At 36.8% G+C, this 14,910-nt stretch overlaps 1 protein-coding gene and 1 long non-coding RNA gene across 5 annotated transcripts in view; both read right to left on the bottom strand.

The window, feature by feature from the left end:
* The window catches only part of PHTF2 (putative homeodomain transcription factor 2), a 69,942-nt gene that overhangs the window by 21,570 nt on the left and 33,462 nt on the right, over positions 1-14,910 (bottom strand). For 3 of the 4 annotated variants that reach the window (XM_061366345.1, XM_061366347.1, XM_061366346.1), the window contains 4 exons: positions 12,560-12,718; positions 7,429-7,594; positions 6,585-6,749; positions 1,955-2,156 (listed from right to left, as the gene is read on the bottom strand). In XM_061366345.1, coding sequence (XP_061222329.1) covers positions 1,955-2,156; positions 6,585-6,749; positions 7,429-7,594; positions 12,560-12,718 — 692 coding nt within the window. The remainder of the gene's footprint in view (positions 1-1,954; positions 2,157-6,584; positions 6,750-7,428; positions 7,595-12,559; positions 12,719-14,910) is intronic. The other variant, XM_061366348.1, reaches the window with a different exon arrangement.
* LOC133219199 (uncharacterized) lies at positions 3,115-5,439 on the bottom strand. Its single transcript, XR_009727376.1, has 2 exons — positions 4,139-5,439; positions 3,115-3,982 (listed from the first exon to the last, which is right to left on the bottom strand). It is a non-coding gene; the product is annotated as an uncharacterized LOC133219199 (long non-coding RNA).

Raw genomic sequence — 14,910 nt, 5'->3', positions numbered from 1 at the left:
CATTATTATCTATGCTTAGTTAAATCAGATATTAACACATTTCTAAATGTCAGCATTAACCGCTACAGCAGGAATTCTAAAATAGAAATTTTAACATCAAAATAAACATTTCTCAGATAATGAAAAGCCAGTTCATATCATAGAAAACAAAAATTCTAACATTCTTATTTTAATGTGATTTTCTCTAAACTGAAGCTACCATGAAAGGCTTAAAGGCAACACAGCCCAAAGTCTGGCAGTAGGGCAAACAAAAAAATCCCACCAAAACTGTGATAGCAGACCCTGTAACACTGAATTATCAACACATATAGTACCAAGTTAACATTTACTTCTTCCAAAGATAAAGTGCTACAGATTGCATGCAGAATACTCAAACCACTAATTTATTCCACTTTCTGTTTCCCTGATTTTAAACTAAAATTAAAGTAGCCCTCACAGTAACAGAAAGAGAAACAGGTAGCAAAGGATCATTCAGCTGTCTAAAATCTTCTGTATATTCTCATATGTTATGAGATCACCGGATAGGACCCTGTAAAGCTTCCTTTGGAGTCTTCCTGTCATCAATGAAATGCTAAAAGGACAAAAACAGTGAAGGTATTCCATACAACAAATCCTTTCCCCTTCCCTGACAACATCATTCTCTCTTCCATGATGAACTCTGTTTTCTGAGATGCTTCAAGGTCAAGTCATTTCACTTTCTTAACAGCTGAGTTACATAGAGAAAGATGGACAGCAGAACAGTCTGTGGTGTCTTATCTGTATCATGCAGTGGCACCAACACGTTTTGATTGTCTTTGGAGAAAGAGATGACAAGTAAAGACACGAACCTGTGCCAAGTTCTCTTTAATGTGGATGCATACTCACAAAGAAAGTTAAACATAGACAATATTTCATCTGTCGTATCAAACAAACTGAAACTCTTTTTAAATAAATTCTTATTTTATTCAACTTATTTTCTTATTCCTTCTTCACATCCTTATTTGATGAATTTCAAGAATGCGAAATGCTTGGAATTTATAAAGACAACTGAACCTCAGTTGCTATCACTGCTGAGAAAGCACCTCCTGCAAAGCAAGAGTCAACTTTCTGCCCCAAGATGAACCTTCACCACCTTCATTCTGACTTAATCATAGGGATCTTTAAGGGGTTGTTAAATAATTTGGCTATGAAATCCACAAAGGATGCCTTTCCTTTATAAAAATGTCTACTTGTAGACTTCCAGTAGAATAAACTTTCCCTTTGATATTATCATGGAAAAATCCTTGTTATGACTGATCATTGATGGTAATTACCACTGAAGCAGAGTCAAGTGTAACACTGTCAATATATGTTCAAATGCCAATTTTAAGAGAGCCAGAAAGCATGTTTTGGAAAAGGTATTCCATAGAACAGTAAGATGAAAATAGAATATCCAGGAGATAGTAAGACCCAGATAAACTGAAAGTTCTGTTTTCTTTCATAACCATTTACTATGCCTCCATCTCATCCCTATTCCTCAGTACAGAGCCCTTCCGACTTCACTGAGAGGGAAATCCTGCTTTCCTCATCTTATACAGAAAACAATCAAAAAATGGCCTCAAAATTATATATTGTCAGTAATCCAATTTAGCATAGACAGACATTTTAGCATAGACAGATCTGTGCTAGAGAGACAGACAAAGGTACAGTGTGTCTAGCTGATCTGCAAAAAACTAAAAATACAGCACACAAATTTGTGCACTGAAATACAGAATGGCAAAGAATGTTTAGATCCTCCTATAAGAATAAGGAAAGGCTAGGAACCTAAGGATGAAATAAAAAACTTTTGGCCCCAGGGTCCTACACCTTATTTAATTTTAAAAACCTTTTTAAGGGTAAAGTAGATAAGAATGCATCAAAAGCATTGTAAAAATACACCTCACATACTATTTGACAAATTAATAACCCTGCTTTGAAAACAATGAAGCACACTTACTTTGTGATGACTGTGATTGCTGAAGGCATCTCTCACTGTTGCAGCGCTCCACCCTGACTCTTCCGGCTTAATCACCTCGCACCGACGTTCATGGGCTTGCATACATTCTTCACTGCTTTTACCTGTCTTTTTCCCATCAAGGGACACGTACCCATTATCAGTCTCGGTGGATTTATCTATTGAGATTTTTGCTTTCTTAGATCTATATTTGAAACAAATACGTGTATATTAAATTAATGACTCTCTCAGTTTTTTCCCCAGTCTAAATCCTCCTTATCCCTCTCAACCCATTTTAGTTTTATTAAGATGACCACAAACTAACAATATTAACATCTGATGCAATATTTATAACTATTTCATCTTCTATATAATACGCATTATACTTTCCCAAATGTGTTAGAAAAGGAACTGTCAGTGTCTGAAAGAAAATTGTATCATTAGCTACTGAAAGAAAAAAGGAAACCTATATGTTAAAACTGAACCTTCACAACAACTTCAGCACTATTAGAACCACAAGCCTTTAATGCAAACAAGAAACTTCTCTATCTTAACAAAGAGGTATGCTAAAAGTTTAAGCATTATTAATTCAAAGCAAGTATGCTATTTCCTGAAGCTGCAAACAAACATGCATGTTAGTATTCTGTACAGAGATGGTTTTTGTTACTGTTTTAAATACACTTAGCTTATCGATAACTCTGCTAAACAGAAGGGGTTTAATCAGTCTTTCCCATATTACCCGGTAACACCCCTGGCAATCAATGTAACTTACAAACACACTAACTGCCCTTGTTTTCAAATAACAAAATAAGTTTATGAATTATGTTTAAGTATTATTATTCCTAAGACTACTAAGTATTGATGAATAGTCTTCCATAACATTCTCTAGACATCAAGACCCTTATCTAGTCAATAAATGTAGCAGCAAGAATGCCTAATGCCAGAAAAAGGCTTTCTCAAAGCAAACATTTGAATGATTATACTTCCAAATTAGGAAGCGCAGCCAATGAAGGAATCAAAATAATAGTAGCTTGCTACCTTATTGATAGAGACCACTTTAAGTCTTCACTTAAGCAATTAGTATCCTGTATTCATTAGATTTAGGTTGTTAGGTTCTCAGACAAGTTGGAGGAGGGTGAAGTGTTTTAAATCGAGTTTCCAGGTTTTATTAGAACACTGGACACAGGTCATAAAACCATCAAGAATCTGTTCGATTCATCTTGTGCTCCTATGAGGGAATACACATTGCATTTCTCTTTAAGGAGTGAGGCATTCTGTGAGAGCTTGGATTACATAGCAGAAGATTAAATTCCTCTTTAACATGTACATCAAACAAATCAAGAGAACTGGCAGTTGCCTCACATTCCCCCCAGGATAAGGTATCCTACATAACACAGGGGAGACCTGAACACAAAAAGTGACTAGGGAAAGCTGGATAAAATGGAAAAACCCATTCCCTAAATTCTTAGTCAACTTTATTTCTAAGTGAGTACAAAACCATCAGAAACACTCTCTGCAGTTACTATGTATTTGCATAGATTAGTTTTTATTATAAGCTTACAAACGTAGAGAAGACAGCAAGATGCCTTAGCATGTGTTTTGTGGCGGAGAAGCAGCTAGTAAATTGGTTTGCAGATTACCAAAGGTTATATACCCAGTTTTAATTTTCTAGGTTTATTAAGTAGATGATCTAAAACATTATTGAGGCTTTGGACAAAAAGGTCAAACTATCAACAGAAACATGTTAGAGCTTTATTTCTGTGGCCTTTCACAACATCATTGTTTAACTAAGCTAATGAAGACAAGACAACTGACAGAAGAGAAAACTTAGCTTATTACTTAATGGAAAAATTTGCTGTTCCACATCTGGAATAAAGCAAGCATCAGCATTTCAGTGGCAACTCATTATAAAATAGTATGTTTTATTAAGCTCAGTTGTGAGCACTAGGAAGTAGCACCAATATGAAATTATCTGCAATAAGGTGGAACCCAGAGAGGACATTTTTTTATGCGCTAAATATACCTCTAGCACTTTTAAAAAATTCTTCTTAACAGTGCAAAAGGGAATGCAGGATGTACACGTACCTGTACACATCCAGTCATTACTCCACAAGTTACTTAGCTGTGTAAGTGCAGTAACAGGACAACTACACCACAGTTAATTTGAGAAGCTTTTATGCATTTCACATTAAACTTGAAAGCTACTAACAAGAACTAGCTTCAAACAGTTGAGTAGGAGCAAATAAGAGAAAGAAAGAACTTATGTATGTAGACATGTATAATTTGTTTAAATAGGACTTTGCTACTCAAGCAATGTTACTAAAACTGCAAGACGATGAGTCTGATATCAACTAAAGCTCATTTTGGAAAACAGGTAACTTGATCAAAGTCTTTTAGTAGTCTCTAATATAGAAGCCAGTTATTTTTTGGAAGAATCTCTAAATTTGTGTGTAAGACTCAAGCCAGAAAAGCATACATTCCCACTTATCATTAGGGTGCACTACACTGATAAAAGAAAAAACAATAAACATGAACAATACCTCCCAAGCTGATAGAAATATATAGTTTCCAGCATTACTATGTAGATATATATCATTAATCAACTTTTAAAATTTCATGCTAGAATTCAAATTATTTAAGAGTAAAACAGGACAACACAATGAATGTAGCCAAGGTCTTAAAAATCATGAACACATGCAAAGGCTAACTCAGGAATGACTTTCTGTCTTAATCACGCATCACCTAGAGAAAATGTTAAGGAAAATGGACCCTTCCAACCCTAAGCATTCTATGATACTATGTAAATCATGTTTCTCCGAGACTGTAGATTTTCACTGTTAAGTATTCTATTCCCACGTATTTTAATTGGAGTTGGTAAAAAAAAAACCAAACCTCCTCCCTGTTCATGCTGTAAAACTTTTAAAGAAGTTACAATTGTAAGATTTCCGTAACTAGAGCAAGGACACATTTGAGCCAAGTCCCACATCAGTGCTACATTCTGAATAAATTACCTATTTGGATACTGACATCCCTTCCAGTGAAATGGATAATTAGTATTTCTAAATCGGCTTTGTGCTGGATTGAAGTTTAGAATTCTATTTTATTAGTCAGACTGAGTTTTGCCATTGAAAAGGTTATTTACTGAATAAACAGTTCCAGGTTACCAATGACCTGAAGGCAGACGAATGGTCTAAGTACACAGGGTCTGGCCCTAAAGCAAAGAACACAATTTGGGGAGAATTTTGAAACCATGCATTTAAGACGTATATTAAAAATGCCACAAAATGGTATATCAAAGCTTAATACATGTGAAAAAACTGCTGTAAGTAAGCACTACTGAGCCATTCTAATGTCCTTATCTAGAGCTTCAAAATACGTCTTAAGAAACAGGAGAGATCTCACTAAAAAGCTTGCTTGCAGTGAGGTTCCATAAGATTTCTTCAGCAACATCACCGTGTAAAATACACATACACACACACACACACACACACACAGCCTCTCATTAAATGGTTTAAATAAGTCCTCAGAGCAAGTCTCACTGAACCCTTCTCAAACAAAAACACTCTGAGCTCAATACCAGGGAAGGTAAGCGGAAAAAAAACAAATGAATCTTCCAACAGTCCTCTTTTTACTGCACATAAGCATCTTCCACAAGTGAAATCACTCAAAAGTGTACAAGATTACACTCCAAGCACAGCAGAAAGTAATGCACACAGCCCAAAGGACAGCAGTGGCGTCTGCCACTGTGATTCATAGTTTGTCAGAGCCAGCTTCATCTTACACAGACAAAAGCCAGAACTCTCCTCTTGCAATATTTTTAAACATTTTGAAAACTTCTCTAGGGTTTCAACTAGATACTCCCAGAATGTAACATCACATAAGGTAAGCTTTGCCAGTGGTTAAGAGCACATACCACAAGTACAAAAGACATGTTAGTACTGCCTTACTTAAGATGCAGCATGCACAACAAAACATCAATGTAATAACTTGCAGTATCTCTTTTCTCAATTTCCTACTATTTTATGAGCATATTTTCTCCTGCTAATAAATGCTGATCTATAGCACTCACAATGCTGTGTGTACCTTGAACACAGAGTGCTACCGAATGGGTTTTTAACTTTTAACTGCCTGGAGCACTACATTATCAGATCGATCACTTGCAAAACAGCTCTGGAATGTAACAGGGTTAGTTGCTTCTTCCAGTCATTAGAAAATGCATCTTCAGTGTTTATTTATAAACTAAGCACTGTGCTTATTTGAATCCTGAAGGCTTTTCCTTCACAAAAAGCACATTATTTGATGACAGTGAGAGAATTCAATAAGCTTTCTGTCAGAGTAATAAGCAGGTAATGTAATAAAGAAAAATTACAGTCAAATTTTCTTATTTGATTAAAATTGAGAAACTGAGTCAGTTTGTTTTTGATAGCTCACAGAGTACCCCTACATCAACATATAATTACATCAGCATTTACAAAAGTCAAGAAACACATTAGTACATGTTCAAATACTGAGATGAGTTTACTATGAGAGAAAAACTAGATCAACAAAAGTTTAATCATTACATCAATGTTTACTTATTTAGAAAAGGGATAATGCATCTCTAACACATATGTAGCCTTGAATAAATACAAACCCTGATAAAAAGAAAGCAGCATGCCAGATATCTCTGAAGACAGCGCCAATACTGCAAGAGGTGCTTGTACCGTAGCTCTGCACTGTTCCCTCCTGTGTGTTATCTGTGGTACTAGAGCCATCTCCTTCCCTATGTACTTCCAAATGTGCTGCTTTCCTTAATTTCCTTCATCAGAAGAGATCAAAATTGAAGGTAGCTTTGTAAGTGCAATCTACCAATTCTATAACGTGTGCAGCAGTTCAAGCATGCAAAAACAAGCAAGATTTCAAAATATTTTACTAAAGCTTTATTATATCAATTTAATAAACTCCATTTAATGAAACTTAACCTGAACAACCTAACACTCATTATTGTAACACTTAAACCCAAAATATATTTTATCTCACCATCACAGGCTTAGACCTGCAAAGTTTGCTACTGCAGGCTTTCCCATTTTAATGGGACTATTCACTGTAGCAGCCATACTCAGTGAAGTGCAGGAAGACATTCTACAGTTCCAGTAGCATCCCCTTTAATGTATGTATGTTTCCCACAAAGATCATGAGTACTAGTACATGGAGCTCTAAAACTGAACTCGCAGCAATGTAAATACTGTCACTCTACCACTATTCAGATACAAACTGTTTGAGGCAAAATGTCACATTCAATGCATTAAAATTCTAATAAAACAATGCATAAATTAGTCAATGCACAGAAGTTAAAGAGCATCAATTAAGAACTCAGATAAAAAGAGCACCAATTTCTCATCTCTTGCAAAGCAGAGACTGTAAATCCCTACATTTTCTCATGCACGTTCTTCAGAATATTTAACAATCCTAAATAAGTACTAGAACATAGACTATACCTTCTTCTTTTACCCCCTGTGCTGGGGGGTGGCTTAGGAGTTCGTGTTGAAACAATCTGACAATGCACAGTTCCAAGTAGCAACATTAGCCATATTGGCCCAATTACTTCAGTCAGAGGTATATTATGTGGGCTTTGGGCTGTATAGAATAACACTACAGCAGCAACTGGAAAAGAAGGGAAATGAAGTTGAGTTCAATATTTGCAATGTCTGAAATGGCCAACTCATTACATGGCTTTTCTTAAAAAGACAAACATTCAGATCTAGTCCTTTACCTGGATTTTAAACCAACCCATGTAATTCTGAGAGGGAGGGATTATAATTGCAATGAAATAGGCAATAATAAAGATTTAAATAGTCACCTGCAGACTTAATATCCATCTCTTCTTTTACATTTATGTAAAAGCTACTGCTCAAGAAAAAGGTGGCAGAATGAAGTAAGGTAGGGAAGCATTTGGAAAGCTTGATGTGTCATGAAACTTTAAATGAAGATGAAGCTTCAGTCGAAGACAAAACCAAAAAGTAAATGTTATCCTTAAAGCAGCCCAAGTAAATTTACTTCTGTATCACCTATAATGATGCAGTGTATGACTAATGAGAGCAGGTTGGCCAGACAGGTCAAAGTCTCTCCATCCTTGGAGATATTAAAACCCTGACTGGACACAGCCCCAAGCAACCTGCTGTAGCTAACCCTGCTCACAGGGTTCAGACTATCTCCAGAGGTCCATGACAACCTCAACCAGCTTCTGATTCTGTGAACCATGTATCTATTTTGATACAGTAAGGACCAACAGACTTGAGACCAGAAACTATATTCTCTAGCAGAATGCATTTTAAACTCCATATTCCAGTCCAAGGACAAAGTTGCCCGACACACATGCGTAAGTGCAAGTCTACAGAGGTTTCATATAAACTTGATGTGTATATTATATAGCAATGTGGAGAGAACAGAGGCAAACCACGTAAACTATGAGCTGGTCCAGCTGAAATGACCAAGGCTAACTAGCACTTGTGATTGGAAACGGGGTATCTTCCAATTCGACAGTTAACTGCTATTTTTGTAACCCTGTAACAAGGTAACTCTTATTGCTTCTGTACCCAGAGCCCAGCCACTTTTGTAACTTCTGCAACTCAGAAATGTCTTTACAGGCTTCAAGTCAGTCTGAACACACTGAACAGACATGAGGCAGAAAGAAGAGGTGACCCCTCCCTTTTCTCTACTTATTGTACGTTCTTGTTGCTCTGCCTCTATAGCTTGAAGTTCCATGTTCTGTAACTCAGCTGAGAGAACGTATCAAGAAAGCAAATACAGAAACTCCAAGAAACAATTTAGAAAGAGAACAGGGGGATAATTCTCTGTGCCTAACATCTGCATGTCCCACGAGAACTTGTTTTCGTTCTTGTACCACTAAAGTGAGAGTCCCGTAACTTAGACCTGCTCCTAGCACAAAAATACCTGGTACAAGTTCAACAGTTTTCACCAGTTCTTTACTGAAATCAACTGAAAAAAATACAGGCACATGCAAATCTATATGCCACATTCAAACACCTAAAATGTATCAAACGAAGGCACACCTAAAACAGCAGATACCTCTGATGCGATGTTTTCCATGAAGAGATCAGCTGTGGTTTTCATGAAATAGTCTTTAGCAAGGTAACCAGTATCAGAAACATGATGGAATTATTTTTGGTTGTGGTAATCTATTTCTAATTTCCCATCAGTCTTTTTCCTAACTCAGAAGTCTTACACAGAACACATAAGGTATCTTTTATTACTATATATGGACTAAATTTTTGCATTATGATGTTTCTCAGGAAGATGGCACACATCAATCAGAAATCCAGCTTATTAAAAAATACAGGTACAGGTAGTAAAAGGTAATTACAGATAATATCACCTCTTCCTAAATGAGCTTATCTGAGTTTCTCATACATACAATAAGATTTATGAAGTATGAAGTGTAGTAGTATAACATGTAAGTAGCCAATTTTGACTCCTATCATACAATTTGGATAAACATATACTTCTGAGAACACAGAGCTCCAAATATCCATGTGAAATGACTTGCAGGAGTAGACCTCCACAAAACAATTTCAAACTTCACTACAAGATGACTTCTACTACCTAAAACACATTCAGACAAGCAGAGTAACCTGGAAGAAATCAGAGTCTTCCAGGAGATACAAATCTGTAGACTGCAGATTCCCGCCACGGAGTTTCACACAGATTTAAGAAAATGTTATGGACTTCCTGATGTTTTCAGTAGAACAGGAAGAAAATCCAAGAACTTCTTCCTGCAGTGAGCCAATACGCTGTGGTTCAGATTATCCTAGAATTGCTCCTACCAATACTGCCAGGCCTCAGAACAGAACTTCCCATACCACTTTCAATAATTTCTTTACTTTTATAGGATTTGGTCTTGTATTTTTCTAATTACAGTGGTTTATTTTGTGAAACAAACACAGATTATATCACAAACAGCAAAAAGCTGCATCAAAGAAAGCAGCTGTACATTTAAACCACCAACAAGCATTTATTTTTATAGCATTTAAAGCTTTGAAATATTTGCATTACCAAGTTAAAAAATGCATACATACATATGTATCCCACCACAATAAAAATTATTCTATGACTATTAAAGTTTCTTGTTTCATACTTAAGAAATTTACAATTGAGATACACACTAAAATGTCATACTCATTTTCTTGTTAGAATATAGAAACATTTTTAAAGTAAAACTGAGGCAGTGCTATAAACTAAACCAATAAGGACTCAAAAGAAAAAGGTTTTACTTCTACCTTAATTCATGGCCTGTTCCATGACCTCGGATAAAAAAAAAAAGAACATTTCTCTGTAGTTATCTTACCACACATTTTGATAACCACACTTTATACTAAAGGAAACCAATATAAATAAAACCTGGAATTTAAATCCACAGCCAAGGAAAGAATTCTTTCCTGCAGACTTACATAAATGCTAGCAGGTATGCTGCTAAAGCTAATTCATTTCAAAGCAATAATTCCAAGTAATGTCGTTCATAAATAGAAAACACTTCACAATTAAAATAATAATTGAATTAAATACATATAAACAAATAAAGACAGACCACTTTACAACAGCATCAGGGAGAATCTGACATGATGACACAAAGTCTGAGCTACAAGACAAAATTCAGATTCAGGGCAGAAATATGGCCACTAGAATTTGAGGCGTTTTGTTGTTAAGTTCTCTTAATAGACTCTTGACATTTTGGTGCTGCCTTATCAATTTTGTACTACAGCTACAGAGTAAAATCTACACAAAACTTACACAGAGGTGCTAGAGAAGAGGCTTGAGGGGTTTGTTTTAAACAGCTTCCAATTTAAAAATTTGTCAATTTAATTTCACTTACATATCCACTATAAGTCTTCACATTTATTTCAAAAAACACCAAAAACTCTGCACTTAATTCAGCAAAATTTAAATAAGTATTTCAAATAGCTGGATTATAGTCATACAGAACACTATTAATTCTTTTCCAATGTTTGTTAATTTGCACCCTCAGAAATATCAGAAACATTTTGTCACACTATAGACCATATGGATTAGGGAAATGATGCATTCCAACCATCATTTTAGTAAATCACAGATCCCGAGAAACTTGAGGGAAAAAAAGTTAATCACAAAATAGCCCTGTAATTAATGTTTTAAAAAAGTTGCTTGCACTCAGAATCTGCACTGAGTTACTATTTTGCTGCTTTTGGAGCCTTATGAAGGCTCCACAGCTTAAGTGTGGGTATATTTTTTAAATAAATATAAGAACAGGAACATAAATAATTACTATAATGGTGTTTCTCAAAATAAACCACCTATGAACATGGTAACAAACGAACTATAACATATATTTTACTACTTGTAACATTACAAGCAAGATTAAAATTATTAACACTATGGGATCACTTACCACAGTATAGACAAATGCTAATATATGCAACAATACTTCCTAAACACCTGTCTGGAAATGGGGATAAGGAGAAGTTCTGATAGGAGACCACAGGCATATTCGTCAATATTTCATGTTTTGGGCCACTGGCACTGGGAAATTCATTTTATAGCTGCTAACATCACCATACAAGAAGCACTGACAACTTCTTTTTAACTCCATTTTAAATCCAATTTCTAAATGATCCAGTGATTCACAACTGCAAGGAGAGATGGCAAAACTGAAAAAGTAATATTGTATTTTAATTGGATTTCACTGGAAAACTTATCAGTCATTTAGCTTCTCAGGGTATTAAATTGCTCCCAGTTTTCTGTTCATTTGTTGTACATGCTTCTGATACACTTATTATTCTTGTGACTGCCACGCTGTTAGATACTGACTCACTACATTACATTCTTCCCTTTCTTATTTTCCTCTTATATATCTCATGTAAGTAAACGAAGCAGAAATTCAGATTACTAGAACTCAAGATTGAGCATCCCCGAAATCTGCAAATTGATTTCTGTCTGTTAACAGTTGCTCAGAATTCCCTCTATCATCTAGGAAATACAAAATTAAGATGCACAATCTCCCCATGTAATGGAAAAAAACAGCAGAAGCACATAGGACAATAAGCCTCCCGCTTGCCAGTTATTCAGAAGTATGTCTAAGGTATGACAAAAATATAAGCTAGAAGTTCACTGCCTCTGATGTGACAAAGTAACACTTGGAAGGACGACTGAAAACTGGTCAAACAGATCATCCCACCAGGCTGCTGAAGCTGCACGCACGTTGGCAGGTCTGGCCGTGCTTGCTCCTTGATCTGTACAAGTGCCAGAAAGACCAGAAGCCCAAGACAAAACAAACTGCCTAAGCCAAAGGTTCCTTGATATCGAACAGTCCTGAAAAATTAGATAGTCCTAGAAACCTAAATGTGCTAAGTGCTTTAGAAAGCCTGTGAGGAAATCCTTAAGTTTTCAGTATGACACCTTTATCTATGCAAAGGGAATGTTAACCAAAAGGCACATCTTTAGGACTGTCTCATTACAGTATTTTCTGAAAATACTGGAAAACCTTAACAGCACAAAGTGAACCAAGTAACACCCAGGAGTTTCCATATGGTTAAAATAAGGTATTCAGTTGAAGCTGATCCTGTAATCCAACTCTACCTTGAAGAAGGTAAAGAACAAGCAGCCAGAAAAAGATGACCCTTGATGTCACTTGTAGCCACCACCTGTAGAAGAACGGAAAGAAAACAACTCTCACGATTCCTTTGCGGGTCAGAGATGTCCAAGGACTTTCAGGTTTCGCTTTAGCGAAAGCAGATCCTTTTAAAGAAAGAAAATAGATTTTGATATACTTCATTGTTATGGCAAATAACATTAGTTGTTCAGTACAGGAGTAGTTAAAACAGTTATTTAAAGGCACAACTATTAAACATAATTATTTTAATAAATCATACTTCCACCATTTCACCATCTCTTCAATGAAAACTCTCTGTAAATTGTTGATGCCCTCTTGACTGCCATTATCAGGAACTTCTACAAATATCCAGATTTTGGAATGTGTGAATAACAAAACATTTCTTAGTATGTAAAAATTATTTAAAATTAAATTATTAAAAATTATTGTTTCACTGAGGTATCAGAAACTTTATGAAGCAAAAGAAAGTCACATGAAAATTCCATATGCCCATACAGGCACAGCAGAGGAATCTAAAACATCAACACCTGTAAATTGCTCCAGCCATGTCATTCAGCAAAATGGAATACGGTTGGGAAGTATAGAGAGCCAGCCCCAGGAGCAGGGAAGCCTCTCCTTCTATACAGTTTTTCATTTCACTCATTCAAATGTCCTTTCTCTTTCATATCTCCATTTCTTTTTCTTCCCCTATATTCCCACTTCTCTGGCAGCTAGAAAACCGCATGACATTTATTTAACAGGAGTGTGACTTAAATTATGCCAAGGTTACTGCTTGGAAAGGGCAACTTGTGCATGCTGCTATGCCATCTCCACCTTGTTTACAAGCAGAACTGGCATTAGTGAGCTCTGTGCTGGCACAGATGAAAAACTGCCAGTACTGGAACTACTTTAATACCAACTTAGACATCCACACAAAGCAGTCATTTAAAGGCTGTTCATGTATATCACTATACTGAAATAGTGCGCTGCTGTCCCTGAATTCCTACAAACACATTTAGTTTCCAGTTCTGGTTTGTTTGGGTTCTTTTTTTTGAAATTCAAATGTCATTTGATTTTGTTTCTTTCTCTCACATTCCCATTTCTAAAATTAGTGTTAAGCAATGTGAGAAAAGCTGGCCTGCACACCCTCAGAGGACCTCAAAGAGACAACGGCAGTAAAAGAGACCCATCAATGGAGCTGTCAGCTCAGCATTGAAGGCCCATCTCCCCAAGCCCAGAGCAGGATAGAAGCACAAGGGCAGACAGGAATCCAAATCATAGGAAGAGCACTTTGACAAAGTCCCTCCCAGGGCTGTCCCAGCAGAGAATCCCTAAACATGAGCCATTGAAAACAGCTCTTCAGATCTCCTTTCAGAGGAATGGGCAATACTTGAATTTAGTACTCCAAGTGTTACCATTATTATACTAAACTCAATCAACACATACCAATATAGGCACGCTTGTTCATTCCTTAGTTATTGGGCTCCTGAGCCAAAGGAAATGCATTATTATACAGTAGTTACAAGAACTGTCATAAGCATCCAGCAGGTTGAGGGAGGTGAGACCTCCTGCAGTACTGCATTCAGCTCTGGGGCCCACAACACAAGGACATGGACCTGTTGGGACGAGTGCAGAGGAAGTACACAAAGATGCTCCAATGGCTGGAGCATCTCTGCTATGGAGACAGACTGAAAGAGATGGGCTTGTTCAGCCTGGAGAAGAGAAGGCTACAGCGAGACCTTAGAGCAGCTTCCAGTACCTAAAAAAGCTGACAAGAAAGCTGGAGAGCTGCTTTTTAGAAGGGCATGTAGTGACAGGACAAGGCAGAATGGCTTTAAATTGAAGGAGGCCAGGTTTAAGTTAGGAATTAGGAATAAATTCTTTACTATGAGGGTGCTCAGGCGCTGGCACAGGTTGCCCAGAGAAGCTGTGGCTTCCCCATCCCTGGCAGTGTTCAAGGTCAGGTTGGACAGAGCCTTGGAGCAACCTGGTCTAGGGGAAGGTGTTTCTGCCTGTGGCAGGGGGGCTGGAAATCGATGAGCTTTAAGGTCCCTTCCAACACAAATCATTCTGTGATTCTATGATTATGGGCTACAGGGTAAAAGGAGCTCAGATTGCACAGAGCTTACTATGGGATATTTAGGGAAGATGCAAGGAAGGGACAAAAGAGAGGCTTAGGTGATTTAAGGAGGCACAAGCGTAGGGAAACCGTTGAGTAAGGAGATGAAAACGACTGGCCAACACAAACAGCTGCTGCTTAGGATACTGCTTGTCTGGCCGTGCCATGTGCCTGATCAGCTCAGTCTGTACTATCTTCTTATTAAATTCCTTTAACTCT

The sequence above is a fragment of the Neopsephotus bourkii genome, unplaced genomic scaffold (assembly GCF_033783945.1).
Source record: "Neopsephotus bourkii isolate Nb327-2 ecotype Australia unplaced genomic scaffold, CSIRO-AGI_Nbou_v1 NB_1328, whole genome shotgun sequence".
In the NCBI taxonomy this organism is placed as follows: Eukaryota; Metazoa; Chordata; class Aves; order Psittaciformes; family Psittacidae; genus Neopsephotus; species Neopsephotus bourkii.
The sequence above is the reverse complement of the archived record's forward strand: the minus strand, read 5'-3'. Positions and strand labels throughout refer to the sequence as shown.